Raw genomic sequence first — 27,122 nt, 5'->3', positions numbered from 1 at the left:
TGATCTTGGCCCCCATCCCCACGCACCTTCACCCTGCCTTCACCCCGGAGTCTCTCAGAGTCGGGGTGATGAGTGGGGATGGGGGGAGATATCAGGGCGGCTAGCGGCGGCAGGCTGGGCCGGGCGGGGTCAGGCAGTTCTCCGTCTTGAGGTCAGCAGTGGAGAGAGAACGCGGGCGAGGCTGCAGAGGAGGCTCCCAGCGCGTGTGTGCACGCCTCGTGCGTTCCTACTCCGTTCTCTGCACAGCCGCGTCACCCAGATTACTTCCCGGGCAGAAGCCGAGCGGGTTTGCGATGATTTGTGTAGGATTTTTTGCAGCCTCCGAGCCGCGCTCAGAGAAGCAGAGATGGATGGAGGTTGGAGAGCGGGTGGAGAGGAGGGGGTGATCTCGAGGTCTGGGTTTGAGAGTCGTGTTGTGATTTGAGTGTTCGGGAAATCTAATGGAAAAGGTGGTTGGGGGAGGGAGTGGGAAGGGAGAGGGAGGAGGGAGGAGGGGAGGGAGAGAGAGAGAGACAGACAGAGGCAGGCGGCGTGCAGTGGGAGCTAGTTGGATAGGCAATTTCAGTACTTTGTAAGCATCGAGGCAGCCCAACGTCACCGAGCTCAGCTGAGTCGGCTTGTATTTCTGAGAGAGAGAGAGAGAGACAGAGAGACACAGAGAGAGAGAGAGAGACAGAGAGAGAGAGAGAGGGAGAGAGACCACTCTTACCTCGGATTCCGGAACTTTAACCCTGAAAGCTGCGCTCAGAAAGGACGTCGACCATTCCCAGGCTCCCTCTTGTCTCCCAGTTTTCCCTCCCTGTGGGCACAAGGGAGAAGCAGGGCACTGAGATTATATTATTGGAGGTGCTCCCGGAGGCTGCTTGTTTTGCTTCCTTCGGAGCCCTTCTGGCGCCTGACGACTTGGAAGTCTTTAGGGAGCGCGAGCGCAAGCGGAGGAGGTGTGTGTTGAATTGTGGGCAGTCACTGCCGAGGCTCCCGCGGTGGGTCCTCCTTTGTAGGCAACGGTAGCCGCTGGTCTGGGGAAGCAGTCCCCCCCCCCCCATAGACCCCGGAGCCACCATGCCCGCGCCCCCGCCTCGCCGCCGGCTTCCCTGCTAGGAGCCAGAAGGGATGCAGTGAATGCACCGGCTTCACGGAGCGAGGTAACAGTTCCGCAGATGGCCCGGGAGGCTGGGGAGGGAGCCCGCCGGCCGAGCCGGCTCAGGGAGGCGCGGAATGCGGCACTCGGAAGCCTGGCCTCGGATTTTGCAGGGCCCGGCTCGCGGAGATTTTGCGCGGCCCGGAGCTGCCCGGTGTGTGGAGCCGAGGAGGCGGCCGGGGCTGGGGGAGAGGCGTTGAGGTTTGCAGGACGCGCGGCCCGGTTCTGTCAAGCCGCATCTCGTTCGGCCCCGCCAGCCCCGAGCTCCCCGGGACCCCTGCCAGGGCTCGCGGTGGGATTGTCCCTGCGGCCGGCGGTGAAATGGAAGCGCACGTGGGGCACGCCAGCCCCACTTTCTTTTGTTATGAGCAGGCTTCGGGGGCTCCTATCACCGCCTCCCCCAAACCCCAAGGGCGTGGTGCAAGAGGCAGCTTGGGTGGGAGTCGGGCCTCAGAAGCTCATCTTCTCCTCGGCACCATTTCTGGGTCTTCGGCCACTGCAGACCCGGGGTGGGATCCAGCCTTTTGCCCAAGCGGCTGCTAAGATTTGGGGGAGGGGGGATGCATTTCTTGCGCCTCCTTCCCAGTCTTCCCGGCTTTTGAGAGAGGAAATCCCTACTTGGGAACGTAGAGGATGTTGGAAGGAGATCAGAGCAGGAGGGAGGCTCCTCCAGGCTTGAACCGTTCTGCAGCTGTTATTTTGTGTGTTCCAACCTCACATGCCTGTAACCCCGGGCCATTCTGCAAGTTGTGTCGGACCTCAGTGGCCGGTTCAACGCCGGAAGCCCAGGATTTATCCGGGCACCACTCTGGCGTCGCCAACCCCGAGCTTGGGCCTGTAGTTCCAGCGAGCCAGGCCCGACGGAAGCTCGGAGAAGCTCCTCTCGGCCAGGCCGCTCGACAAAATGCCCGTCTCGGGCTGGAGAGCCGAGAAAACGAGAACGCGCCCCCAGCGCTGGCCTCCGGCACCCAGCCGCGCGCCGCCCTCCGAACCGCTGCGCCGCCGCTTTCCTGCCCTTTCTGTTTGGCTCCTTTCTACTTTTCACGTTGCTTACGGTTGGGGAAAAGGGGAGGACTCAATGTTAAAGGACTTTTCATTTCAAGGCCTGTGACTGATAGAAGATGAACGTGAATTCTCAAGACCTGGTTTCCGGATCTCCAGCTCTTTCCTTTCCTATGTTTTTGGTTTTTGCGAGAGGCGGGTTATTTCAGGCATTTTGCCTGCTGCAGAAAAATATTCCTCTTGTGAGTTTTCATAAACAGGGCTCTGCTGGCCTCTTGTAATTTGATGAAGAAAAAAAAAATCTCAGAAGGGCACCGGGTTTGTGTTTTGTTTTGTTTTTGGTTCGTACCCAATGGCTTCCAAAAATACCCAGGCCTTATCTTTATTGGCTCTCCCAGAAGTCCAGACAAATTTGACGGGCAGCTCGCTTATCGCGGGGGAGCCTGCGAAGGGGAGATGCGGGCCTCGCCTCCTCCCGCTGTGACGCGGGTCTTTCGCAAGAGGCTGTGCGTGGTCTTAAAGTAATAGTAATGATGATCATAACGGGACCTTCTGCAGCCTCCTTCAGCTGGGGACGGAGGCGCTGGTAGCTGGAAACTGCGGGTGGCAGCCTAGTCACTGCCCCCTCCTGTCACCAGAACTGTGCTTCCAACCTTCTCTATTTCTTCCTCTCCGCCCCCCCCCCCGCCCCCCCCCCCGCCACCCGTCCCCCGCCATCTGTCTTTCTCTTTCCTTCTCGTCCTCAGAGCAGGACCCCGAGCGGTCTCAGGGCCCCGGGCTCACCATGGCCGACGCAGACGAGGGCTTTGGCCTGGCTCACACACCCCTGGAACCAGACTCCAAGGATCTACCCTGTGACTCAAAACCCGAGAGCGCGCTAGGGGCCCCCAGCAAGTCTCCGTCGTCCCCGCAGGCCGCCTTCACCCAGCAGGTAAGAAGGGCCTCGGGGCCCTTTGCAGGAACCAAAGCCCCTCTTTCGAATGTTTGGGCAAGGGGGGCGGGCAGTGCCCATGATCTGCCCCTTTTCTTTTCATCCTTGCTCAATTCCACCCTTCCCTGCCGTGCCTCCCTAAATGCCAGTATAGTCCCATCCACTTTATTGTGACGATTATATCTTTACGGCCAGAGGATTTTTGAAAAACGTTGAAGTTGTTAGGGGAGCCTCAAAGATCCGGCTGTTTGGGGCCAGCGAACAATGGCCCAGATCATTTCTTTCCTGCTGCACTAGGTGTAAACTCGGCTTGAACGCCTCATTAAGGGTCGGGTCAGCGGCCGCTTCAGGCCGGCATGAGCGATGGCTTGACCCCTCTTCAGATCTTCCGTACCCTTCGCCTCCTCCCGCCTCCTCCGCGCCACCGCGCAACCTCGCGCGCTGCACCGTTTGTCTGGCGGCCGGGGCCTGGTGGGCTGGCTCCGCGGGGCCGGCGGCGGGGAGCACGCACGGCTGGGCCGGGAGGGCGCGGGGAGCCCGGGCTCGCCTGGCTGGAAGCTGGGCCCGAGCCGAGCATGAAGCCTCGCCTCTCGCCCTGTGCCCTTCACGCCCGGCGCCCTGGGCGCTCAAGGCGTCGTCCGCAGACCTTGATGGTTTTGGAATGGGGTGTCAGAGGGCTGGAAGCGGGGTGTCTTGACCAGAAAAGATATTTGCACACAGCTAAAACCCTTCTTTGGAATTTAGATGTCCTTCCTGGCCTTTTCAGTGTCTCTCTCCTTTGCCCTTCACACCTCAGGAAGATGCGCGTATATTTGTAGTGAGACAGTGGGCACGCATTTTCAGAAACTTAAGAGGTTTTCTTTCAGGGGAAAAGAAATGTACTTGTTAGACCTTTACAAATTATTGCGAAACGAAGACTTTGTATGTAATTTTTTTGGTATGGGTTTTGTAAAATGACCTGTAGTTGAAAGTAGAAATGTTAAATCGCTTTGCCCATAATCCAAACAACTTGAAATGAACGAAGCTGGATGTGAGGAAGGCCTAGGAGGTATGTTAATATAGACGTTTGAGAATTAATTTTTGTTTGGGATTGTGGAAACCTATTATATAAATATTTAGAATTTTATATTTCACCTGTGTCTACGTATGCACTGCCATGGTGAGAATAAACACGCATATATACACAGCACATCTGTCTATTTTCGTGTGGACATCTGGGTGTCTACATAAGAATATCCTAGGTGGGTTTTTCAAGATTGAGGTTGGGTTTCTTTTTTTCCTTTTAGCTGCCCCTTGGCTAAAGCGGATCGGGATTGGTCCCATTTTTTTCTCAGCCCCGTCCTCCCCATGCACATTCTGGAACACCCTGATGGCTGGGTTTTTTTTTTTTTCTCTAGCCTTGTGTTGGTGGCATTAGGAGGAGACAGCTCTGCACTGTGGGGTTAAGGCCTGCCCGGGAGAGAGCATACACAGGGCAGGGGCTGCTCCAGAGCCCAGACAGTGCTGCAGTGGGTTGGGGGCAGTTTTCAGCCTATGAGCCACTGGCTCGATGGGGAAGGAAGAGAAAGCTCTGTGTTTTGGGGGAGTTTGGGGAGGGAAGGCTCATTGACTTTTCCTCTCCTTCTTATAGGGCATGGAAGGGATCAAGGTGTTTCTCCATGAAAGAGAACTGTGGCTGAAATTCCACGAAGTGGGCACGGAAATGATCATAACCAAGGCTGGCAGGTGAGATGGTCACCTCTGTGGAGAAGGTACAGGGAACTTGTGGGAGAGACTAAGAAAGGTGTGGGAGACCAGTAAAAGGGGAGAATAGAAACAGAGAGGGAGGGGGAGAGAGACAGAGCGAGAGCGAGGGAATGTGAATATATTTCATTTGACCCTATTCTGGTTAAAGAGGAGAACGGTGAATTCCTCCAGTGATGTCCCATTGTGAGGGGAAAAGCCTGAAAGATTCAACTCAGGGACCTGGGCGTTTCTTCCACCTCGTATATAAGAAGAAGCAAGAGCTTGGGAGGCTGTGCTATCTGGATGGATTAGTAATAAGAGAAGGAGGGATGAGGTGGGAGAGCCAACGGGAGAAGAGAGTTGCAGAGACACACAGAGATGAGACGGGGTTTGGGTTTCATGGGATCTCAGACTTGATTCCTGGCCCAGACCCTCCTTCCCACCCTCCCTGACCTTGGAGCGGTTCCAGAGTCCCACCCGATCGCCAAACCCGGAATCGTTGAATGTATTCGCTACCTCTTTCATTGTTTATAGAAAGCAGGCGAAGCCTTTGAAAGGGAACCGGTCTACGCCGGGCTCTATATACAGACACCGATAAACACGGCCGTTTCATCAAGACACTCACCCCGGAGTTCCTCTTGAAAGCTCACAGTTTTAGCTAGAAATGCGAGACTTCTGGGGGAGGGGGTAGGAGGGTCGTGCAACTCGGTATCTCAGCGTCTGAGTGCGCCCGGGTGCGGGGACAACCCCGCCACGTCCCTACCTGTGCTGGACTGGCCCTCCGCGTCCCTGAGGGCAGAAAGTCCCAGTCTGCGCACAGCAGGCGAGTGAAGCCGAGCATCCGGTAGGCCGAAGCCACCGAGTGTGTGAAAGGGGCGGGTGGAGCCGCCTCGCCAGACGCCCACCGCTTCTGCAGCCCAAGCCTCTCGCAATAAACTGACAACAGTGACATTTATTATTATTTGAAATTAAACAATGTGTGCTCCCCCGCTCGGCCCGAGCGAACAGGAGGCGCGTTCTGTTTATACCAAAGAACTCAGGTCCTCTTCCCATTCCGCCGAGGAAGGAAAGGGCGGCCGGGGCCTCCTTTTTCCCTCTCAAGCCTGAGCCAACGGGATTTAACTATAAAAGGCCTGCGAAGCCTCCGGCGCCTCCGCCTCCAGGCGCGCTCGCTCGGGCAGATAAACACCGCGAGGCGAGGCTCCAAGGCCAGAGGGAGAGGTCTCCACTCACCCCTTCCCGCCATCCCTGAGCGAGCCAGGTTCCAGCAACTGGTCCTTGCGCCCCGGGCGGCCTTGGGAAGGCTTGCTTTCCGGGGCGCCCTCCTCCCGAGGCCGGATGGAGACGGGGGGGTGCGCCTGTGCGCGGAGAGGGAGCCGGGCACGGCACACGCGGGGCGGCGGAACCTCCTTCCAAGCATCAGATCCTCGCGCACGGCTCGGTTCCTTCCGAAACTAAATTTCTTTGAGGAGGGCCAAAGCGTTTGGACTCTCTAAGGCGGAGTGCCAGGCGCCTCGGAGATGCGGCGGGGGCATTTAGGGAGAAATTCCTGCGCGACACTCGTGTCAGAGGTCACGCACCGAGCTGTATCCTGGGGGCGGAGTGAAGCCGGGACGTGCCGTGGGCACCCACGCGCGGGCAGCCCCAGGGAGCACCCACTTGGGTGCCCACGTGACGCGCAGCGCTGCTCAGAGCGCCCAAAGCACCTGGCTGGGCGGAGGAAGCCAATTTTTTTCTTTTCCTTTTTTTTTTTTTTCTAACAAGCCTTTTCCTGCCCCCAAATTTAAAAAGTAGGTGTCTGGTTCTGAAAAGAGTCTTTAGCAAGAGTTGAAATGAGGGGTCCCTTTCAGGGCTTCCTCGAAACCAGTCTGTAGAAGTCCTCGCCTTCTGCTTTCTATTTCCTCTTGTAGATAGGTATAGTCCCAGCCTGCTTTCTCATCTCTTGGCCTTTCTCCTCCCCATAACTTGGAGGGAAACCTGGGATGGATCTTGGCAAGAGCGGAGCAGGGGCCGCGTTTCTCGTCCACGATCGATTCTTCCATTAAAATCTGTGGACGCGCTCTTCAGAATGTTTGCATTAATTCCCTCTGCCTCTGTGTCTCCTCCTCGTCTGTCCTAGGCGGATGTTTCCCAGTTACAAAGTGAAGGTGACCGGCCTTAATCCCAAAACGAAGTACATTCTTCTTATGGACATCGTTCCCGCCGACGACCACAGATACAAGTTCGCAGATAATAAATGGTAGGCACCGTAGCGGCTGGCGGGGAAGGCAGGGAGGACCGTGCAGACCAAACTTCCTTCTCTCCACTGAACCAATAAACATTGTTTTGAGCTCCTACTGTGTGCTAGAGGTTTTTGCTGCCCCTTCCGCTGCATCCTCCTGACCTCACCCTGAGAAAAAAAAGAGCAGCCATTAGCCCCCATTTTATAAACGAGAAAACTGAGGATCAGAGGAAGTAAAGTGCCGATGTCTGATGCTGCACTGGAGGGTTGTGGATTTTTAAAAAGGGCATTGTTACCAAGCGTTGGAGCTGTTTCTGGGGGCATAAACCATTAACAGTTATTTTTTATGAGTTACCTGCTTTGAACATGCCTTTTTTATGAAATTGCAAAATCAGTCCGGGGTATTTGAGTTAAACAGGCAAGAGAGGAGAGGCGCATTCCTTGGGTACGTTGCTCCCGCGGCTGCCAAGAGTGCAGAGGCTTGAAGGCGAAGCCCCTTTGGAAAGCCCTCAAGGAGTGTTCCCGAGACTTTTTTGCACATCCAGGCTTCCAGAACCCGCCAGTTGTTCATGGGCAGAGAGACGCTGCGAGGCTCCCCACGGCGCCCTCGGTGCTGGGGGAGGAATTAGGTGGAAGGAGAAAGAGCCGGGCGGCGGCGGTGGTGGTGGGAGCGCTCGCCTGGACACCAGCTCCAGGCTTTCTGCGCATCTGGCATTGCTGATGCCCAAGCAAGACCTGAGGGTCAGGCCATTTCCAGATCATTCTCGTAGTCAGCAGCCGTTGCTTTGCTCAAGAACCAGCCGGCACCGCGGTGCACTAAGTCTAGGGGGGGTGGCGCCTCTCCTTGGTCTAGGTCTGTGACGGGCAAAGCGGAGCCCGCCATGCCGGGCCGCCTCTACGTGCACCCGGACTCGCCGGCCACTGGGGCGCATTGGATGCGGCAGCTCGTCTCCTTCCAGAAACTCAAGCTCACCAACAACCACCTGGACCCATTTGGGCATGTGAGTACCTCGTGCAGCTCTTCCTTGTATCTTCAGGTTCACACCTTCTCTTCCTCACCTGACTCTCCTCTCCCTCTTCTCCAGGACTGTCTCTCTCTTCTTCGTTCCTCACGCCCACCCATGCTTCTTTCTTTGCTCCATTTCACCTGCCTTGGTCTTTTACTCTCTCTCCCTTCTTGACCTGGCCTTCCTTTCTCTTCCCCTTTCTCTCCTCTTTCTCATCTCTCTTTCCTTTTCTCTTATTTCTCACACCTTCTAATTCTTCCTGGCTGTCTCCACCTCTCTCCTACCCAGACATCTCCCCTTTGCAGTCCTCGCTGTGGTCCACTAGTCCACGCTCTGGGTGTGTCTTTCCTGGGTGGCTGGCGATCGAGCCCCCTAGGTCTCCTGGCCTGGGGCTCTCACCCTGCATCCCTGCTGCCAGTACCCAACCCACCTGCCTTTGCTGAGGGACAGGGGTCATGGGGTGACTAAGGCAGCTCATTCTGGGCCTGGAATTCCTGTTCGTTCACCCTCATCTGTGATTAGGGGTGGGGAGTAGTGTTTCAGCCCTGCAGAAAAACATGGGTCCTCTAGCTCGGCAGGTACTCAGCACAGACTGCAGAGGCTGGACCACGATGGGAGCTGTATACCTTACCTACCTCCTCGCAAATCCTGCCATATTATGGGGATGTTCCGGCTGAAAGGGAGACCTGAGGCCCCCTGCTTCCTCTTTTACAGATGGGGAAACCAACCCACCAGAGGCGAACTCCGGTACTCCTGCCCCTTTTAGCTCGACGCTCTTGGGTTTATCTGGTTTTTTTCCAACTTCCAGCTTTCCCCCCTCCTCCCACCATGCCCAGAGTGGGCCAACCAAGATCAGGGCCCTTCACCTGGAATCTGGACTGGCCCCGAGAGAGAGGGGCCTGATGAGCTCCCTGAAACTGCAGGATCTTGAGTGTGCAGTCCCCCACCCTCCAAGAGAATGCGTAGCTTCCAGTAGATTCTCTATAGGGTATCATCCTCTCTTCCTCCAAAGAAAAACAAATGAACAGAACACTGATTTGAGGGAAAATGTCCCTAAATCTCTTCATTGGAAATAATCACCGGGACAGAACGCAGTCTCTGAATTCAGAGTTTACAACTCTTAGTTTGATGATTCCACCAAACAAGGAGGCTGGCTCTCTTAGGGCATTTGATCCTCATAGCAGCCTAGAGAGGAGGGTGGAAATACACAGCCTTTATATGGAGTCCGGGGGAGGGGAGGTTACCTGCCTGAGGTCACACAGCTTGTATTTGGGAACGGGGATTTGAGGCCAGGTCTCTCTAATTGCAGAAGTGACCTGCATCCTGCCACTTTGGAGAATCAACACACAGCGTTCCCAGTTTGGGGACGTGAGGGGACGGGGTACAAATGCATTTGATCCGGAGGGAGGACAGTTTTTGAAGGTCCAGATGAGAAATCCGTTCTTGTGGGGCCTCAGGGCTGAAGCACTGAGTCTGTGGTGGGAAGGAGACCAGGGCCCTCCACTGATGGGCTCAATGCCACTGTACACGTGGTTGGTGTGAGATCGGACTGTTGACCACTGGAGAAGAGAGAAGGAAGGCCTATTCCCCTTCTACGCTGTAGGAAGGGAGAGGAAAGGGGTGTGGGGGGGGTGCGTTTCTAGGCAAAATGCCGGGCCTCCTTTGCGTTTAAACCAGGGTGTTTTGCCTGCAGCGGCCAGCTCGTGATGCATCCCAGCGCAGACGTGACCTCCACCTTGCGTGGGTGTTGGCTGGCTGACGGTGTACCTGCTGTCCCTGCGGATGCTTTAGGTTAAGCGCTGGGGAGAGAAGGGACCATTTTGTAAAGGTCTTGCGTGCATCTCCGAGGACCGCGTCCTTCTGGAGGCTGGGCCTCCGTGGCACCTTGGTCTGGGCTCCTTAACTTTCCCTTTGCGGCCCGGGTGTGCCTTTGGGGTGGACCCCCGGGGAAGGCGCGCGCACGGTCCCGAGCCCTGGGCGCCCCTGTGAGTTTCAAGTCCTTCCAGTTCCGCGGAGGAGGGCGCGGTGCTCTGAGCCGCTCCGGACTGACCAGTTGCCACCCATTCCCACCCCAAACTCCGGACTTTTGAGTCCAGAGCCGCCCTAATGAAATTAAGGGCCATTTAGATCGCCCTCGCGCTGATGTCTCCACACTGTCCCCAGCCGTCAAAGCAATTTGGCTAAGCCGGGATGGTGGCCGCGCCGGCCCGCAGGGCCCCGCTGCGTCTCTCTGTCGCCACGCCGCCCCGGCCGGCGTCGCTATCGGTCAGGGAGGCGGCCGGGCCGCGGCGGCGGCCGGTGATTAGAGCCGCGCGGCCCGGGGTCGGGGAGCCGCGGGGTCCCGAGCTTTTCGCCCCTCCCCCGGCCTAGTCGGGCCGCGCTCCCCTCCCCCTCCTCCAGGTCGGTTTCAAGGGTTGGCCCGAGAACCCTGCCCCAGGGTCATCCAATCAAAGACACTGAGACTACCTCCGCCGCTCAGTTTGCGGTCCTGGGGTAAAAGCAGGCCAGATTTTTCAGCTCGTGAAACGCGGCAGTTCGCCCATTCGGTGGGTATAGATCAGGACGTTTTGAGAGATATTAGCGTTACCAGCTTCCCGGGAGCATCAAAAGCACGGCGCCATCAGAACAACAAACTCAGTGGTTTTTAGTAAAGATGCGCATCTTCTCCGGAAAGTTCCGCTCCAGCAAGAGTGTGGTGACTGCACACCCCCTCCTAATATTCACAATGGTGGCTGTAAGAAGAGCTGCAACCGTGAGACCCCCGACTAGTCCCTGGGAACCTGCCCCCCCCAAAGACATGGAGAAGATCGAAAGGAAGGAGAGAAATATTCCCCCCAAAGCAGATGCCACAGTGCTGCCTGGGGCCAGGTCTGGGGATAATTCCGGTGGCGGATCCTGAAATACTGTGAAGTTGGAGACAGGGAATCTCAAGGGCAACCAGACCCCTGTTTGATGTTAGGGGTGGGGTGGGTGCTTCCCTCCCACCCAACTCACACCCTAGAGTCTCCCCCTTCCCACCATTTTCCTCTCTTTTTCCTCTGATATTTCTTCCAGTTCTGCAAATGCTTGGTCTCTTCCTTTGCATCTCTTTGAGCCTTTTTTTCTTGGGCGGGGGTAGTTATATATATATGTGTTTGTTTATTTGTTTCTGCTGTCCTTTCATTCCAAAATCGTTGCCCAGGCTTCCTTGAGGGGGGCACCAATTCCTTGCCCCAAACTTGCTTCACTCCCGCTGGGGGGGACATGCCCTACGCAGGGAGTTAATTTATTAAACTAACTTTATTAAGCATTCTGATTTACTGCTGTGTGTGCTCTGGGTAGATTCCTGGAATATTACCCTGGCTTTTTCATATGGAAATTGTCATTTTTGAAATGTTTCTTTTTAATGAAATCACTGGCTTCTTTTCAAAAACAGGAGAAAAAAATGGGACCTTTTCTCCGAGAGCCTATATAAGGAACGTAATTTTGGGGTGGAGAGGGGGGCTTTATGGAAACAAAGGGGTTTGATTTTTCTTACAATCTCGTTTTCTTTATTGTTTTTAGATTATTCTGAATTCCATGCACAAATACCAGCCAAGATTACACATCGTGAAAGCGGACGAAAATAATGGATTTGGCTCAAAAAATACTGCGTTCTGTACCCACGTCTTTCCTGAGACTGCGTTTATTGCGGTGACTTCCTACCAGAACCACAAGGTAAGCCCAGTACCCAGGAACCGGCGGGCCTGGGGCCGCCCGCTTGTTTGCATGAATCGCAGTGGCTTTTTGGGCACCTTTATTCCTCCGCACAGTGGGCACCAACTTCTACGTCAGTGGGCCGGGGCAGGGACAGAGCTCCAGCCTAAGGATCACAGCTGTTTGTACTATATTCACGCGGTTGGCACGAAAGTCACACACACACACACACACACACACAGCCCAGATAGAAACGAAATTGTCAAACCATAGATGACCACGTGGTATCAACGCTCGGTACTCAAATGTAACAAGGAGGCATCTCGCTGCAGTCGTGAAGTGATCAGTGAGAAGAAAGGTCCCCGTGTTGTCCGGCTCCGTGCTCTTGGGTGGGGACGTGGTGCCTCCCTTCCTGGGACCACTTTTTCTGTGGGGGGTCAGTCTCCTTCCCTCCTCCACTCTGCCTTTTAGATGCATTTCAATTCCAATCGGGGCAGGTGGCAAAGTTGCCGGAAACCTTGAGCTTGGGTTTTCCCAGATGCTTCCTTAATTGTTTCAGCGATTACTGACCCCTGGACCACATACTAAAGCAAGGTTGGCATTGCTTAAAACAAAAGCAAAAACTGAGTAACCTGTGTCACTAGCTGCCTGGATCAAAGCTCTGGGGACTTAAATATGATCCTGCAAAGATACAGCTTGGCGAGGGGAGCGTGCACGCGGCCAATGCATCATTTGGTGGCTGTAGTGTGGTATAGAGGTGGGACGTCGCAGGTGGATCGTGTCACTGTCCGACCTCCACGCCGTTCGAAATCCAGGCCCCGATTTGGGCCATTCAAGGCTTGACCGTGATGTTGGAACAGGGAGCCCCATCACCGCGGGTTGGGGGGGAGTATCTTCTATTCTTGCCCAGGAGAAAGGGCTTGTCTTGACTCGTCATGGTTCATGTCTGTTCTTGAGAAACCTGAGTGCACGTGGATTCATTTTATTGGGCGGGGGGAGGGCAGGACTGAATGATTCCTAAGCCTCATTACGGAAAGATCTGGAGTCAGGAAAGGCAAGATATAGGGGCTGGGGAGAGGCCGCTGCTGCTGTGGGATTGTGGACCGTTGGGAGTATTATGAAGTGATTTGGGGTTAGAGGGCTGTGGGAGGGGAAAGTAGGGGGTCCATATGGGATCAGTGAGGGCGGGTCATGTGGATGACTTACCCAGATGGATGTGGGGATGGGGGACCCCTCCCCCTCTACAGATCCTATCCCTCCCCAACCTGCGAGGGAAAAGTGGGGTGGAGGGAAGGTACAGGGACTGTGGAGCCAGGCAGGGGAGGCCAGGGTAGGGTGAGAGATGGGCTTAGCACCCTAAAGCCTCCAGTCACCTCTTGAAGGTCATTTCATGCAGTCTGTGTGTTGGTTAATCCCCCCACCCCGCCCCCTGCCCCCATGAAGCAAGGGCAGTAACGAAATGCTGTGGGTAATCTCCAAATTCAGATTGTCAATGACCAAGGCAAGCTGTGATGGATGGTCACTTCCAGGCCACACGGCCTGTCTGGGATCCCAGGCCTTGAGAGAGCTTCCTTTCAGCAGAAAACTCACTCACTCCCCTCCCCCCATGCCACGCAATTACTTTTTAAAGGGAAATTTTTTTTTTCTAAGTTTTTCCCACTCGTTGAACCAATAAGAGCGAAAAAGTAAGGTCAAGTGCCCTGAAAGTTCCAGCACTGTTTCAGGCTAATTTGAGATCGGCTGCTAGAGACCTGTCTCCTCCATGGCTGTTGTAAACCTATGTTTAGCTTTGTGGTGATGGCCACAGGGCAAAAAAAAAAAGGAAAACATAGCAACCAGGATGCTCAGTTCCTCATATATATGTATGCTTAGAGCCTGCTAGTCCCGACAGGGGGTCCAAAAATATGTGGGATCTTTTTTTTTTTTTTTTTCTGCCAAGGAAACCCATGTTCATCCACAGAGGACAGGAAGTGATAGACACATGAAAGTGATCTGCTAAAGAAACACGTGGGTGTTCAGGTCTTTTGGGGGAAATTCCTAAGTTCTATGTAGTAAAGATCTTAGGCGGGGTCCATCAGGAGTGGGTGGATCTGGGGGACCACGCATTCTTTCTCTGTTTATAGCTTTATCGAGGCATAACTCACACAGTAAACTGTACTATTTGATGTATTCGATTCGCTAAGCTTGACATATGTGTATATCCATGAAACTATCACTGTAGCCACATAGGAACGTACTCCACATCCCCTAGATTTCTGTTTAAAAAAAAAAGTCTTCTCCAGTGAATATATTTGGTGATCTGTGTGTGTGGAGTGCCTGTCCAATGGGGTGTGTATGTGTGAGTTTTGAACACAATCTAGGAGATGGTGTATCTAAACGCTCGTGGGTCTCCAAGTATGCATTTGGATATATGTATTTTGTTTTTGTTTTTTCTTCCAGTTTTATTGGGGTGTAATTGACATACGTACTGTGTGAGTTTCAGGTATATAGCATCATGCTTTGACTTACCTATATCATGAAATGATGACCATGGTCAGTTGAGTGATGGATATAATAGCTGTATTTGAGGATCGCACAGGAATTACTGATTTTCTTCATTGGGTGGGCCAGGAAGCCCGGTTGTGCCGTACATATAGGTCTTTTTAGCCAGCCTGACATCCAGAAGAGGGATTTCATAGGAGAGCACTTTCAGTCACTCTCCCCCATATGAGGTTTTCCCCAGTATTTAGTTATTGAGTACCAAAGACACCTATTTTCTTTGTCAGGAGGAAGTCTAAAGCAATGGATTTTTCCAGTAGAATCCAGGCCCTTGCAGACATTCCTCGCATGGATATATGATGTGTGACTTAAATAAGCAGGTCAGGTTGAGTGTGATTTGTGGACTCTGTTTTGTTACTTTATTGTCCCACCTGGACGGGATGTTGAGACTCCTGGCTTCATGGGTAGAAGCCACCTGAGCTGTCCCTCACCCTCCTGTAGGGTTAGGACGAGAATCTGCAGGCAGACTGCCTGGGTTCAAACCCATTTGACTTGGGCAAATGATTTAACTCAGTTTTCCCCGTCTATAAAATGGGGATAAGAAGAGAATTTATTTTTTGTTTTTTTGTTATTGTCTTTGTGGGGATTAAAATGAGGTAATCCGTGGAATGTGTTTTGTGTGGAACCTGGTACAGAATCAGCACAGTGTTACTGATGATTCCATTGATGGACTGCTTAGTTGATCTGTTTATTAATGGGGCAACTCCATCCAAAACACGCGTGTTAGAAAACTCTTTGCCTACCCTATTTTAGAATCTGAAAGACTGAGATTTTTAAATAACTTCTTATTACTGTGGTTGAAACACAACTACAAATGTTAGTCTTTGTGGTTTAGTTGCTTCATTCCGTGGTTGCATTTTCAACCCAAGGACTGTTTGCCCAGCGTTATGCTTTGGAGAATTGCGCAGGGAAAGAAAAGCAGTCTGTGAGATTAAATTGCCAGGATAATTTGGAAAAATACGAGCCACCAATTTTGGGTCCAAAGGGCTTAGTGCCTCCAGACTGATTTGGAGGCAGGTACCAGGTACCAGGTGGAGGCAGGTACGTGACCGGGTTCATTTCTTACACTGCTGTCACACACCTGTATACCATGGAGTTCCAATGACACGACATATTTCCTGAGCCCAGCTGTGATCCCAAGCTGGATTTGGGAGTTATTCCCTCAGGTGGTTGACAGCTTGAAAAAGATACTTAAACGCTCGACTCTTCCCCAGCGACTGTTCGCTCTGTGAAACATGTTTTTGGAAGGTTTGCGCTGCAGTTGTCAGCAGCTCCCAGAGCAATCCCTAGAAATATTTAGGTGTTAAAAAAAGATCACACGGGCATTTCATTTCACTGCTTTTGCAACAATGGCTTTGTATGCAAGCATGCCTCTCCCCCGATATTAACTTACTTTGCCATTAAAAGGCATTTTCCTCCTGCTTAAATCATTGTGTATGGAGCCTGTACTTATGAGGTATGAGCCTTCTGCTTGGGACCAGGAAATGAACCCCTAAGAGAGAGACATAATTAAGACTTTTGGCCCTCGAGAGGGCCAAAAGTGAGAATTTACAACAATTATTCTCATTAATTTTTACAACCTCTGTCTCACTGGTTGGAGCTGGTATTTATATTTGTTTCCCCCACCACCACCCATGCCCTTCCCCCGGATATCCGGTTTTATGCTGATTTTGGAGGGAGTACATTTGTATGACGAATGGAAGTCAATTTCAGCGGAGCCTTTGGGTAGAACTCAGACATCCAGGTGTATCGGTTTATGTGCCCGTGAGTGACTAGCTCTGTGTTAGGAAGGGAATATCATAGACAGGGTTATGGTAAGTGAGGGGACAAGTGTGAAATAAGTGTGAAATCAGATGGACATTTTTACCTGCACCTAAGCTTGCATGTTAACTTTTCTCAGGGGTAATTCTTATGTCCAATAGGCATCTACACTAAGACATAGGTAAGACCCACACACCTGAGTGTATATCTAGCAAACTGTGCGTATCCTTTGCCATCGTATTTTTGCACCTCTGTTTGAGGTGCAAGGAATGGGATTGAGCAGAAAATTTTTGCTGATAAAATACCAAAGCCACTCTTTTCTTTTTTTTCTCAGGGTAATTTTTTTATCCTGAGCTCTTGGTGGAACAGTGATGTCATGGAATAGGCATTAATTCAGCCCTGATGCCACACCTTCATTGTCTTACCGTCCTCGGTATATTCAGGGGCTGCCTTCTGTCACCGGGTGGGTGGGAGGTACAGAAGGCGAGATAAGGATTCCCTCCACCCCTTTTCAAAATGATCTAATTTTTACTTAACTTTTTGAGAATTCCCCTCTCCCCCTTTAAAAAATGATTTATGGTCAATTGGGTTGCATTTTATTGTCATAAAACCGGAGTGAGAAAGAAATCCCCACTAGGTGATGGGCTTTTGGACTCAGAAGTGGCTTGAGGAGTACACATGTTCAAGACTGTTTTCCAAAGAGATTTTTTATTGCAGTATCATTGATCTACAGTATTGTGCCAATCTCTGCTGTTTTCCAAAGAGATTTTACAGACGTTTCTACTCATTCTGAAGAGTTAATTCAAAATCAGAAAGTTGCAGGAATGGGTACAGTTAAAAAAAATGAAGGAGGAGGGAATGTGTATACATAGAAATACCCAGACATATTTAAAAAGTTTTACAATTGATTTTATTTTTTGGAGCAGTTTAAGGTTCATAGTAAAGTTGAGTGGAAAGTACAGAGAGTTCCTGTATACCCTCGGTCCCCCTGCATGTACAGCTTCTCCTGCTCCCAGCATCGCCCCCCAGAGTGGGACATTTATTACCGTTATTGAACCTACATTGACACATCATCACCCAGAGTTCGTAGTTTGCGTCAGGGTTCACTCTAGGAGTTGTAGACTCTGTGAGTTGTTTTTTTTTTTTGGCTGTGCCATGCAGCTTGTGGGATCTTATTTCCCTGACTAGGGATGGAACCTGTGCCCCCTGCAGTGGAAGCGTGGTGCAGTGGAAGCGTGGAGTCCTAAGCACTGGACCGCCAGGGCAGTCCCTAGACTCTGTGGGTGTAGATAAATGCATAATGACACGTCTTCACCATGATGTATCCTACATCATGAATCGTTTCACTGCCCTAAAAATCCTCTGCGCTTCTCTCGTTCATCCTTCCCTTCCTCCTAACCCCTGGCAACCACTGATCTTTATGCTGTTGCCATAGTTTTGCCTTTTCCAAGATGTCATATGGTTGGAATCACATAACATTTAAAAAATGTTAATTTTACATATATATTTTACTGTGAACACACACACATATGTAGTAATTTTATGTTCATGGTAGAGTCTTGGAGTTAGAAGGAAACTTTATAACACCACCTCTTCCAGAAAACTGAACAGACCAGAATGCTTGCCCCCAAATGGACAAGTTATGGGTGCGTTCATCGATGAAACCTAGTTTTGCAAAGCAACTACTTGGTTTCTCAAAGTCTATAACGATACTACTGGGGATAGAGGAGATGGTTTTGTGGGTACTTGAAGATGATGGGATCACAAAAAAAATTGTTCTTATTCCAATTATCTTTCTATTCATTTATCAGAGAGGAGTCTTATTTCAATACCAGTTTATGATAAATACTTCTCTAAAAGTGTCAAATTTTCCCTTGCCACAAAGAGAAGGCAGGCCTTAGGCTTGGAACTTTCCGGGGGTACCAGTAGAGGGAATTTTTTAAAAAATTAATTAATTAATTAATTTTTGGCTGCATTGGGTCTTAGTTGCGGCATGTGGGATCTTTTGTTGCAGCGCGCGGGCTCTCTAGTTGTGGTGTGCGGGCTTAGTTGCCCCGTGGCACGTGGGATCTTAGTTCCTTGACCAGCGATCGAGCTAGTTCCCCGACCAGGGATCGAACCTGTGTCCCCTGCATTGGAAGGTGGATTCTTAACCACTGGACCACCAGGGAAGTCCCAGTAGAGGGAATTTGATATACTTATTTTCTTTTTATTGACTAGCAAGTGATTCCACTTTGACGTATAGAGAAGTGATACAATTATTTTTATAATATAAATTTAAATCAAAAGTGGTTTGATTTAAATAAAAATATTAAGCAGACCAGTGAACAGGGACTGTATAGATACGATAATGATGGTGAAGGTGACCTTGGAATGACTGGCCTCTGAAGAAAGCTGCCCTGGTTTCCATGAAGTGATTATATATATAAAAATTCAGTTCACACACAGCTTTTAGGAAATACTTCTGGCAAACTCCATAGGGATGCACTCTTTTACCTAGACCTGCTACCGTATGCTCACGCTAACAGAATACGTGTTGATGGTTTCCATGAAGGTTCTGGACCTTGAACCAAAGACCCTGTTCCATCACTAAGCTTTGTATAGTGATAGAAAAAAATTTCCAAGAAGAGGGCTCTCTCTTCCTTACCTAGACATTTTTTTTTTTTTTTGGACTTACCGTGCGACATGTAGGGTCTTAGTTCCCCGACCAGGGATTGAACCCCACTGCCCCCTGCAGTGGAAGCGCGGAGACTTAACCACTGGACCGCCGGGGAAGTCCCCCTACCTAGACAATTAAAGAGTTTTGAAGCTGTTTGGTAGCTATCATATACGTTATAATTTTATATGTTGGTCTTTATTTAATTAGACACCGTTTTCCACCTGAGCTAGCAAACTGTATCTGTGAAACTATGAAATGAACGTGAAATGAGGTATAGTAGGATTTTGAGAGCAATGATCAAGACTTTCCCCATGGAGATCGCCACGCTGCAGGAAGTTGACACCGTGTCAACATGGTACAATTTTCCAAGGAGCAGGGGGTGTACCAAGTGTTGAGGCCAAGATTGTGTTTGAAACACAAAATGCTACGATTTAGGAAAAAAAAAAGAAAAGCCACTCCAGCCGGAATGATGCAGAGTAGGACTCCAATTAATGGGCAAACTGAAACCAGGTTTTCTTCCCCTTTTAAATACAATCTGATCTAGGACATTTTCCTCCTTTCGAATGAAGTGATGGGTCCCGTTGATGTGACGGGCTTCACTTGCTTCTTTGGGTTGCCAGAAGGTTGCGTTTCCATGACACTTATTATTAGCCGGGTCCCGAGGTAGTCTTATAACAATCAAGTGAAAACGGAACTCTCTCTCTCTCTCTCCCCTTCCTTCAGATCACCCAGTTAAAGATTGAAAATAATCCCTTTGCCAAAGGATTCCGGGGCAGCGATGACATGGAGCTGCATAGAATGTCGAGAATGCAAAGGTGAGAAAATGGTGTCCTCCGCTCCCCGCCTCTGCACTCCCCACCCCCACTAATAACACAGGTGAGCCAGCAACACCAGAAGTGCAGGCACAGAGAAATGGGGTCCTCTTTGCCATCAAGAAAAAGGAGAAAGAGCCTCTTCAATCCCACTTTCTGGTAACCCTCCAGAAAGGTGGTTTCCTCTATCAGGCAACATGGAGTGCGTAGCTTTAGGGGAGAGCATGTCAGAGGGCATGTGATGGTCTCCATCTGCCTCGGGAACAAAAGCTACAATCTTGTCCTATTTCTATGTTGTCTCTCTCCCTCAAGTGAAGTCTGCTCTCTCTTTCTTCCCGTAAGTTACAGCCGATGAATGATGTTCTTTTAGGCAACAGCTCTTGATAAATGAAAGGGAAGTTAATGGCTTGAGTTCCTGGGGGTGATATACAGACAAAGTTGACACCATGTGGTGTCCCAGGCATGGGGGATTGGAAGCTGGTGATAAAAATTGCTCGGTGTTTTTACATATCCTGTGGTCACGGTCGCTGATATGATGAATAGAAGGGGCTGTGGAGAATGGGAATTTGGTCTGATTTGAAAGGATTGTACAAGCGTTGCCAATTTTGTTAAATATTCTCTCTACCTCTTGGTAGGGTTCCAAAATAACTTACCATATGGCAAGAGAATTAGAAATATATCTTGATCCCTTTGACCAAGAAAGTTTTCTTCCTCTCTTTTTGGTGGGTTTAGTATTTCAAAATAAAATGAGGTCATTTAGGAAGCTTTTCCTTATCCCTTCTGGAAGACACGAAAAGGGAGAGTTGGGCAAATGGACAGATGTAGCCATTCAAAGGAGGACAAGAGACCTAAGAAAGAGAAAGAGAGAAAGGCCGCAGCTTTGTGGTTTGAACATTGGGTTTAGAAATGCATGCCGTGGAAATTGTTTTCAGATAGCGGGCTTACCAGACCTAATTGTGCATGCTTTTAAAAAATAAATATGCCATTATCCTCAGATGGGACACGTATACCACACTCATATGAATTCCTGCATTCATAACTGGTTTCCTTCACAATTGTGGATTTGTAAGGCGCTTTTTGTGGCGAAAATAACCAAGTTCTTAAATGATTATTTAGCAACACTTTTGGCTTTCCGTGTCTACATTTGGGAACTGGAGTTTGGTTTAATCTATGGCCGTTGGAAGAGTTGACAACAAATACCACTTAAAGGTGAAAGAGGCCAAACTATTTTCAGCCGTAGGCTCGGGGTGCCAAGTTTTTATTTCTATGGCGTCTAAACCCCCATCCTATCCTCATGGTCGTCTGTCATCACAGCAGCTTTGCCGTTGATGGACAGTCTCATCTTGGTCCTCCTGCAGGTAGGGGTCCAGGCTGTGCAGGTAGGGACTGATTCCAGCCTGCAACTGAATACCTTCTTCCCTCCCCCACTTCTTCCTTCCTTCCCACAAGGTCAAGAGCAGGTGGGATCATGGGTTTAAGGTGCTCGAATCGCCCCCTCAGTCTTACCCAGTCACCAGGTCCTGTTGATGCTACCTTCTTATCATATCTCTCAGGTCGCCTCCTCTTTCCATCCAGGCTGCCTATTCCAGCCGCCACCGACCTCGCCTGCTGCAGCCTCCTAACCTCTTTAGACCTGACGTCAGCTCTGTTCCCCTCCCGGGGGACGTGCTCCAGGCAGCTGCCAAAGACATCTTTGTACCACGCAAATCAGACACGCTTACCGCACAGCCTAGAACGCTCCCAGGCCTCCTATTGCTCTCAGTGTCAGGTCAAGACTCCTTGGTGTGGTTGACCACGCCCTTCCCGTCCAGCCTTGCCACGCCCCCTAGCTTTGTTCCTCACCAGCGTCCCCTCTCCCTTTCAATCATGCTGAAGGAGCTGCTCCAAGTCTGTCTTCTTTCCATTAGTTTTGGCCCTTTGAACAGCACAGTTGGTCTGGCTCTGTCTTTCTCTCCTCCTTTTCCATCTCCTGCCCATCACTAAAGCCTCCCTGTAGCTACTTCTTCCTCCAAGAAGCTTCCCCTGGCCACAGACTGCGTAGTCAGGGCGTGTCTATTCCCAAGAGCCCTCACTGCTTTCCTTTGTCAGGCCGGGGCCCCTGTGCTCTGGAAACTGGTTGGGCAGACGATGGACGTCAGAGGAAAGGCAGGTGGGGAGGGACAGGTGTTTGAGAGCTCACATGTCAGCGATCCTGGGGACTCTCTGTTACAGCTCTGAACAACACGGCTGGTTAGATATTTAGGCAGATGACTGTACTTTGGTCTGAACGGGCTGCCCTAACCGTCCCCTAGTTACTGCAGATTGGCTGAGGTGTCCTTTCCAGGTAGGCCCTTGGAGATGGAAGGAAGGCAAGGCATTTGGTCCTCAGAAGTCAGTGATTGACGTGTTGGATCGAAACTCTCAGCCTCCGAGCCACGTGTGTCTTTGTGGCCGCATTAGGAGTTGTACTGGGGAACAGGGTGTGGACAGGGTCATGCGCCCAGTTCTCTAGAGATGGCCCCTGGGGAGGAGAGGGAGCGGAGAGGCTCCAATAGGCTTTGGAGTCAGACAAACCTGGGTTCAATCCTTGCTCTGCGTTTATCGGCATGTGACCTCAGGCAAGCAGTTTCACCCCACGGAGCCTCAGTATCCTCATCTGTAAAATGGGCATAAATAAATATAGCTTCCCCTTTCTGGGGTTCTTGCAAGAATGCCTGAAGAGTGCTTGGTTCCTAGACCACGCTCCAAAAAATGATCCAAGCTGGGGAAAACTCCTCATGCCTCCCAGTTTTACCCTTGTTCAGAATTTATTCTGGGCTGTGGTCCCAACTCCCAGCTCGCAGTAGGTAGTGACAAGTGGGGAAGATGGCTCTCCGGAGACGGCTGTGATAACAGCCTGGCTGGAACGGCAGGCTCACTGTTGATCTTGTAATCCTGTTTCCTGTCCCCCACACACCCGGTGACAGCTGGCTCAGGGAGCAAAGCGGGAGGAATGAAATTTCCTCTAATTCCAACAGTCGGACGAAGGGAGAAGGGTGGGGTTAAGGAGGGTTGAGCCTTCACTCGCAGTGATCCCACATAAATAACGTTTGGATTAGCTTGGCCAATGTCTGGGCACTCACCGCCCTCTCCTCTCTCTTCACCCAGCAGTCTGCGTTTGGAACATCCGGAGGGTGTCTTAGTTTTCCAACACTGAGGTGCGGTTTCTAGTTACCGAAGTAGTAACTGCTTATTCTGAAAGTCGGGGCGCGAAGGGAGAGCACAAAGAAGAGAATAAAATCATCCCACAAATCCTGCCTCTAGCCGGCTGATTAAAATACATGCCAAGGTTATTTTGAAAGGTTAGTCTGTGGCTTAAAAACTTCTTATCCCTAAAAACCAGTATTTCCCAAATTGCAGTGCCCCCTCCCCTGGTGAGAGATGAGATGATATTAGAGGGCGCCCACAGACACACAGTTGCATCAGGCTGATTTCATAGACAGTATTGTTTAGAACGCGACTACGTTTGGTTTTTTTTGGCTACACTGTGAGGCATGTAGGATCTCAGTTCCCCGATCAGGGATTGAACCTGCGCCCACTAAGCGCAGAGTCTTAACCACTGGATCGCCAGGGAAGTCCCCGAGACTAAGTTCTAAGGAAGGAAGGGAAGAAGGAAAGGAAAGAGGGAGGGAGGGAGGGAGGGAGGAAGGAAGGAGAGTTAAGGCTGATTATTTAAGGAAAATATTAACTAAATGGCAGGACAGCTGGTGGACATTGTCAAGGTGATGTGCACATCGCAGACATCTGGGAGTTGCACCTAAATAAATGCTCACCTTAATGGGAAAGTGTGGGAGCTTCACTGTCAAAGGTGAACAGGAACTTCCTTGGCCTGTGGGGCCGAGGCCAGGGCCCTGGGGTTGGGGAGGGCACCTTTATGGAGAGAATGGGATCCAGGCATTGCCCCAGCAATGGGATTTGAAACTGTTGGGAGGAAGGGCTTTCTGCGTTGGATCAGGGATCTACCTGTCTTGGGCTCTGGAGGAGGCGTCAGACTCTAAAGATCTCTGGAAGCCGGCTGGCGTGGCACTGTGGCAGGGAACACTGTTCCTTAGAAGCGTGGGGTCCTAGAGGTAGAAGGGATCCCGGGAGGTGGCATCTGGTCCAACCATCTTCCTTTTGCGGAAGGGGAAACTGTGGCCCAGACACTCTTTTATTCAGTTTTTGATCTGTTGCCTGCTTCCTCAGCTGACACATTCGTTCAGGGCTTATCTATGCCAGGTCCCGGGGATGCAAAGGTGAATCCTTGCATCGAGGGGCAGGGTCCACGGATGGAAAGGCAGGCTCTGGAGCTGGGGTCCAGGCTATCACGCTGATTAGCCCCGGGACTCCCCTGCTCCATGGGGCTTCTATCTCCTCATCTGTAAAATGGGAGATAATTATAGAACCTACCTCCACTGCTGTTGCGAGGATGAGGTGAGGTAATGCGGGTGTCCTAATTACTATTGCTACGAAACGAATTCCTGCTAAGTTTCACGCGGACCGGCTGCGAAGCCCTGCGCTCTGAGCTGTGCCATCAGCTGTGTGTGTGTGAGACTAAATCCGGGACTGCCAGAGCTGTAGCACTTAGCTTCCGACGCCTCCGCGGCCCACTCAAGGGGGAGGAGGTACAGGCAGCCTCGGTCCTTCGGTGGGGACGTCCCAGATGACACACCCCACGACCAGCGATTGACTCTGGCTTTCGGCTGGGAGCCCACCTGGGTTGTCCACTGGACTGTGTGCGTGTGACCCGTCCGGCATGGTGCACTCAGGGGAGTTAGACTCCCTCCGTGGTGTCAGGCTGCCCCTGGAGAACCACAGGGTCTTTGCTCACTAGACCTTGGGAAGCTGTAGTGTCTTTTCTGCTGCGTTCTGTTGGTTGAACGGGACTCACTGAGATGGGCCCAGATTCCAGGAGGAAGGGCAGGGATCCTTCCTCGCGATAGAAGGAGGGTCAACGAGTGTGCGCCCATGTTTTAACACTGCCCCGGTGTGCCCAGGAGTGCCTGTCACGGTCCCTGGCCTGGAGTGACCCTGGGTCATGTTAGGTGCTGAGATGGGGTCCTTCCCCTTGTGAAGCCAGAGGCCAGGTTGACTGCCGGTTAAGGTACAGAGGCCTGGCCGTGAGCTTTGTTTCTTTCGGATGGAGAGAATCCCCCCTCCGCCCTGCCAGGCCGCCACTGGTCTTTTTGGAATGACAAACCCCAGAATCTGAACGAGCAGCAGCAAAGCGCTTCCTTGGACACTTCTTGATTTAATGCACACGGAGTGGCCCTGAGCAGCGCCTGGTCTCTGCACCATGCACAGCATTTACTGGATATTATTGGGAGGCTAGCAGAGTGCAGCAGTGGTGGCTTCAGAGCCCTTCGTGGGAGAATTGCGGTTGCCTCTACTTCCTCGGGTTTTCACTGGACTGCCGATACCTTGGCAGGAAGTCATCTCCAGAGCTGGGGTACTTGGAGTCTCTGTTTGGCTGGCCTGGATTTTGAGCCCCTCAACCAGAGAGCGGACAGAAAAGCTTAGAGCCCAGGATGTCCCAGGTAGAGCCGATAGGTTGGTTTTGTCAGCCGCAGGCCGTCGACGTCTCTCCACCGTCGTGAGAAATCCACCACTGTCCCCCACCTCTGCACTGCATGTCACCTCCTCCTCTTCTACCTTTAGGGCGGGGCTTCTTAATCAGAATCTAAGATCCCATTGGAAAATCCGATTAGCAAGGAATGCTGAAAAACTCAAAATATATAAATAGAAAAAAATGTCAAAGAATTTCAAGGGATTCATGGGGTCCGGGACCCTTCAAAGGTTAAAATCCTTCTACTGGAGCCGTCCCTCCTTTTCCAGCCCTTCCTTCCTGATTTCAAATGAATGTTCAGCTCCCTAACCTCAGATGGCCTTTTTCAAATGAAAGGCTCAGCGCTCTTGTATTCTCATGCTTGTGGTTAAAGGTGATGGGGAAGTCCAATTAATGAGGCGTGATTTCCAAGACAGCGTCCTGGAGATGGCGTTAAATCCCCACTTCTTGCTGTACTTTTGGCTAGGCACGTGGCTTCTCTCAGGAAATTGTGAAGTTATGTAAAACAAGAGGGGGGTTATGTTTGGGAGGCCAAGCCAGCCTAACTTGTGAATGGAGGTTTGTCCCAAGGGGTCCCATCCTGAGTCCTGGTTGTCCATCATGTCCACCGTCGTTTAAGGTTTCCCATTCGTCTGCAACATTGTACCCACCTCTGTCCTCCCCAGCCCCTGCCCCAGCGAACCTGCTCTTCAGGGATAGTGTCTAAGGGCAAACCACATTGAAGCAGTGTTTCTCAAAGTTTTGGCAGACATCGCATTAGCTGGGGATGGGGAGGCTCGTGAAAAAAGCAGATTTCTGGGTCTCACCTCAGAGGTTCTGAATCAGTGGCTCTAGGGAAGGGGTCCGAAACTGCCCTTTAACAAGTTATCTGATGGAAGGGTCCCCTGGTCACACCTGGATAATTTGTTTTGGCCCTACAGAATGAGCAAAGACATGCAGGTAATGTGTGATCTTACTTTCTGGAAATAGAGCTCTTGTGCTGGGCTGTTTTATAAAAAAGAATCCTTTTCTCTACTCCTAATAAGGAGTTCCTGGAGGGTGTCCCAGTGTTTCATTATGAAACATGTAAGACGTATAGAAAACATGGAAGAACTATCTGGTGACCACCCATATGCCCACTGATTAGGGTCTGCAGTTAACATTTTGCTATATGTTTGCTCTATCACACCTCCATCCACCAATCTGTCCATCTGTCCATCCATCCATACACCTACCGATCTATCCATTTATCTATCCATCTATCAATTCATACATACATTTATTCTTCCGCCAGTCTGTCCATTCACCAATCCATCCATCCATCCACCCATATCATTTGTTTTCTGGATGCATTTCAGACTCAGTTGCAGACATGAGTACCTTCCATCCTTGTGTGCTTCAGCGTGCATACCATTAACTAGGATTCAGTTTTTGTTCGTGATTGTCTATTTCAGGTAAAATTTACATACTGTGAAACGCACAGCTAAGTGCGCCATTCACATCCTGACAAATACCCGTACCCGGGAAACCCAAGCCCATATCATGCTATAGAACCTTCCTTCACCCCAGAAAGTTCCCTCAGGCCCCTCCCCTGTTAATTCCTCCTCCATTTTCCCACCAGAAACAGTCAATACTCTGATTTTTTTAAACTGTAGGTTAGGTTTGTCTGTGATAGAATTTTATATAAAAGGAATCGTACAGTGTTTACCCTTTTGCTTAAGGCTTTTTCCTCCTGGGTAGCTTTTTTTTTTTTTTTTTTTTTTTTTATGCGTTACGCGGGCCTCCCACTGTCGCGGCCCCCCCCGTTGCGGAGGACAGGCTCCGGACGCGCAGGCTCAGCGGCCATGGCTCACGGGCCCAGCCGCTCCGCGGCATGTGGGATCCTCCCAGACCGGGGCACGAACCCGTGTCCCCTGCATCGGCAGGCGGACTCTCAACCACTGCGCCACCAGGGAAGCCCCTGGGTAGCTTTTTAAAACTCCCAATGTCCAGGCTGCACCGCAGAGCAATGACATCAGTATTTAAAACAACATTCCCCAGGTGACTGCAGGGTGCAACCAGGTTTGAAACTCACTTCTCTGGAGAGATTTCCCTATCTCTACCCATCC

General features: G+C 51.1%; 1 protein-coding gene across 1 annotated transcript in view; it reads left to right on the top strand.

Annotated features, from left to right (window-relative positions):
* The first annotated feature begins 2,927 nt into the window (after positions 1-2,927).
* The window catches only part of TBX5 (T-box transcription factor 5), a 43,498-nt gene continuing 19,303 nt past the window's right edge, over positions 2,928-27,122 (top strand). Inside the window, exons 1-6 of the mRNA XM_065889875.1 lie at positions 2,928-3,074; positions 4,705-4,799; positions 6,919-7,038; positions 7,874-8,021; positions 11,571-11,723; positions 19,384-19,475. Coding sequence (XP_065745947.1) covers positions 2,928-3,074; positions 4,705-4,799; positions 6,919-7,038; positions 7,874-8,021; positions 11,571-11,723; positions 19,384-19,475 — 755 coding nt within the window. The remainder of the gene's footprint in view (positions 3,075-4,704; positions 4,800-6,918; positions 7,039-7,873; positions 8,022-11,570; positions 11,724-19,383; positions 19,476-27,122) is intronic.

The sequence above is a fragment of the Phocoena phocoena genome, chromosome 13, assembly GCF_963924675.1.
Source record: "Phocoena phocoena chromosome 13, mPhoPho1.1, whole genome shotgun sequence".
Classification (NCBI taxonomy): domain Eukaryota; kingdom Metazoa; phylum Chordata; class Mammalia; order Artiodactyla; family Phocoenidae; genus Phocoena; species Phocoena phocoena.
Note: the sequence above shows the minus strand (reverse complement) of the source record. Positions and strands in the feature narration are given on the sequence as shown.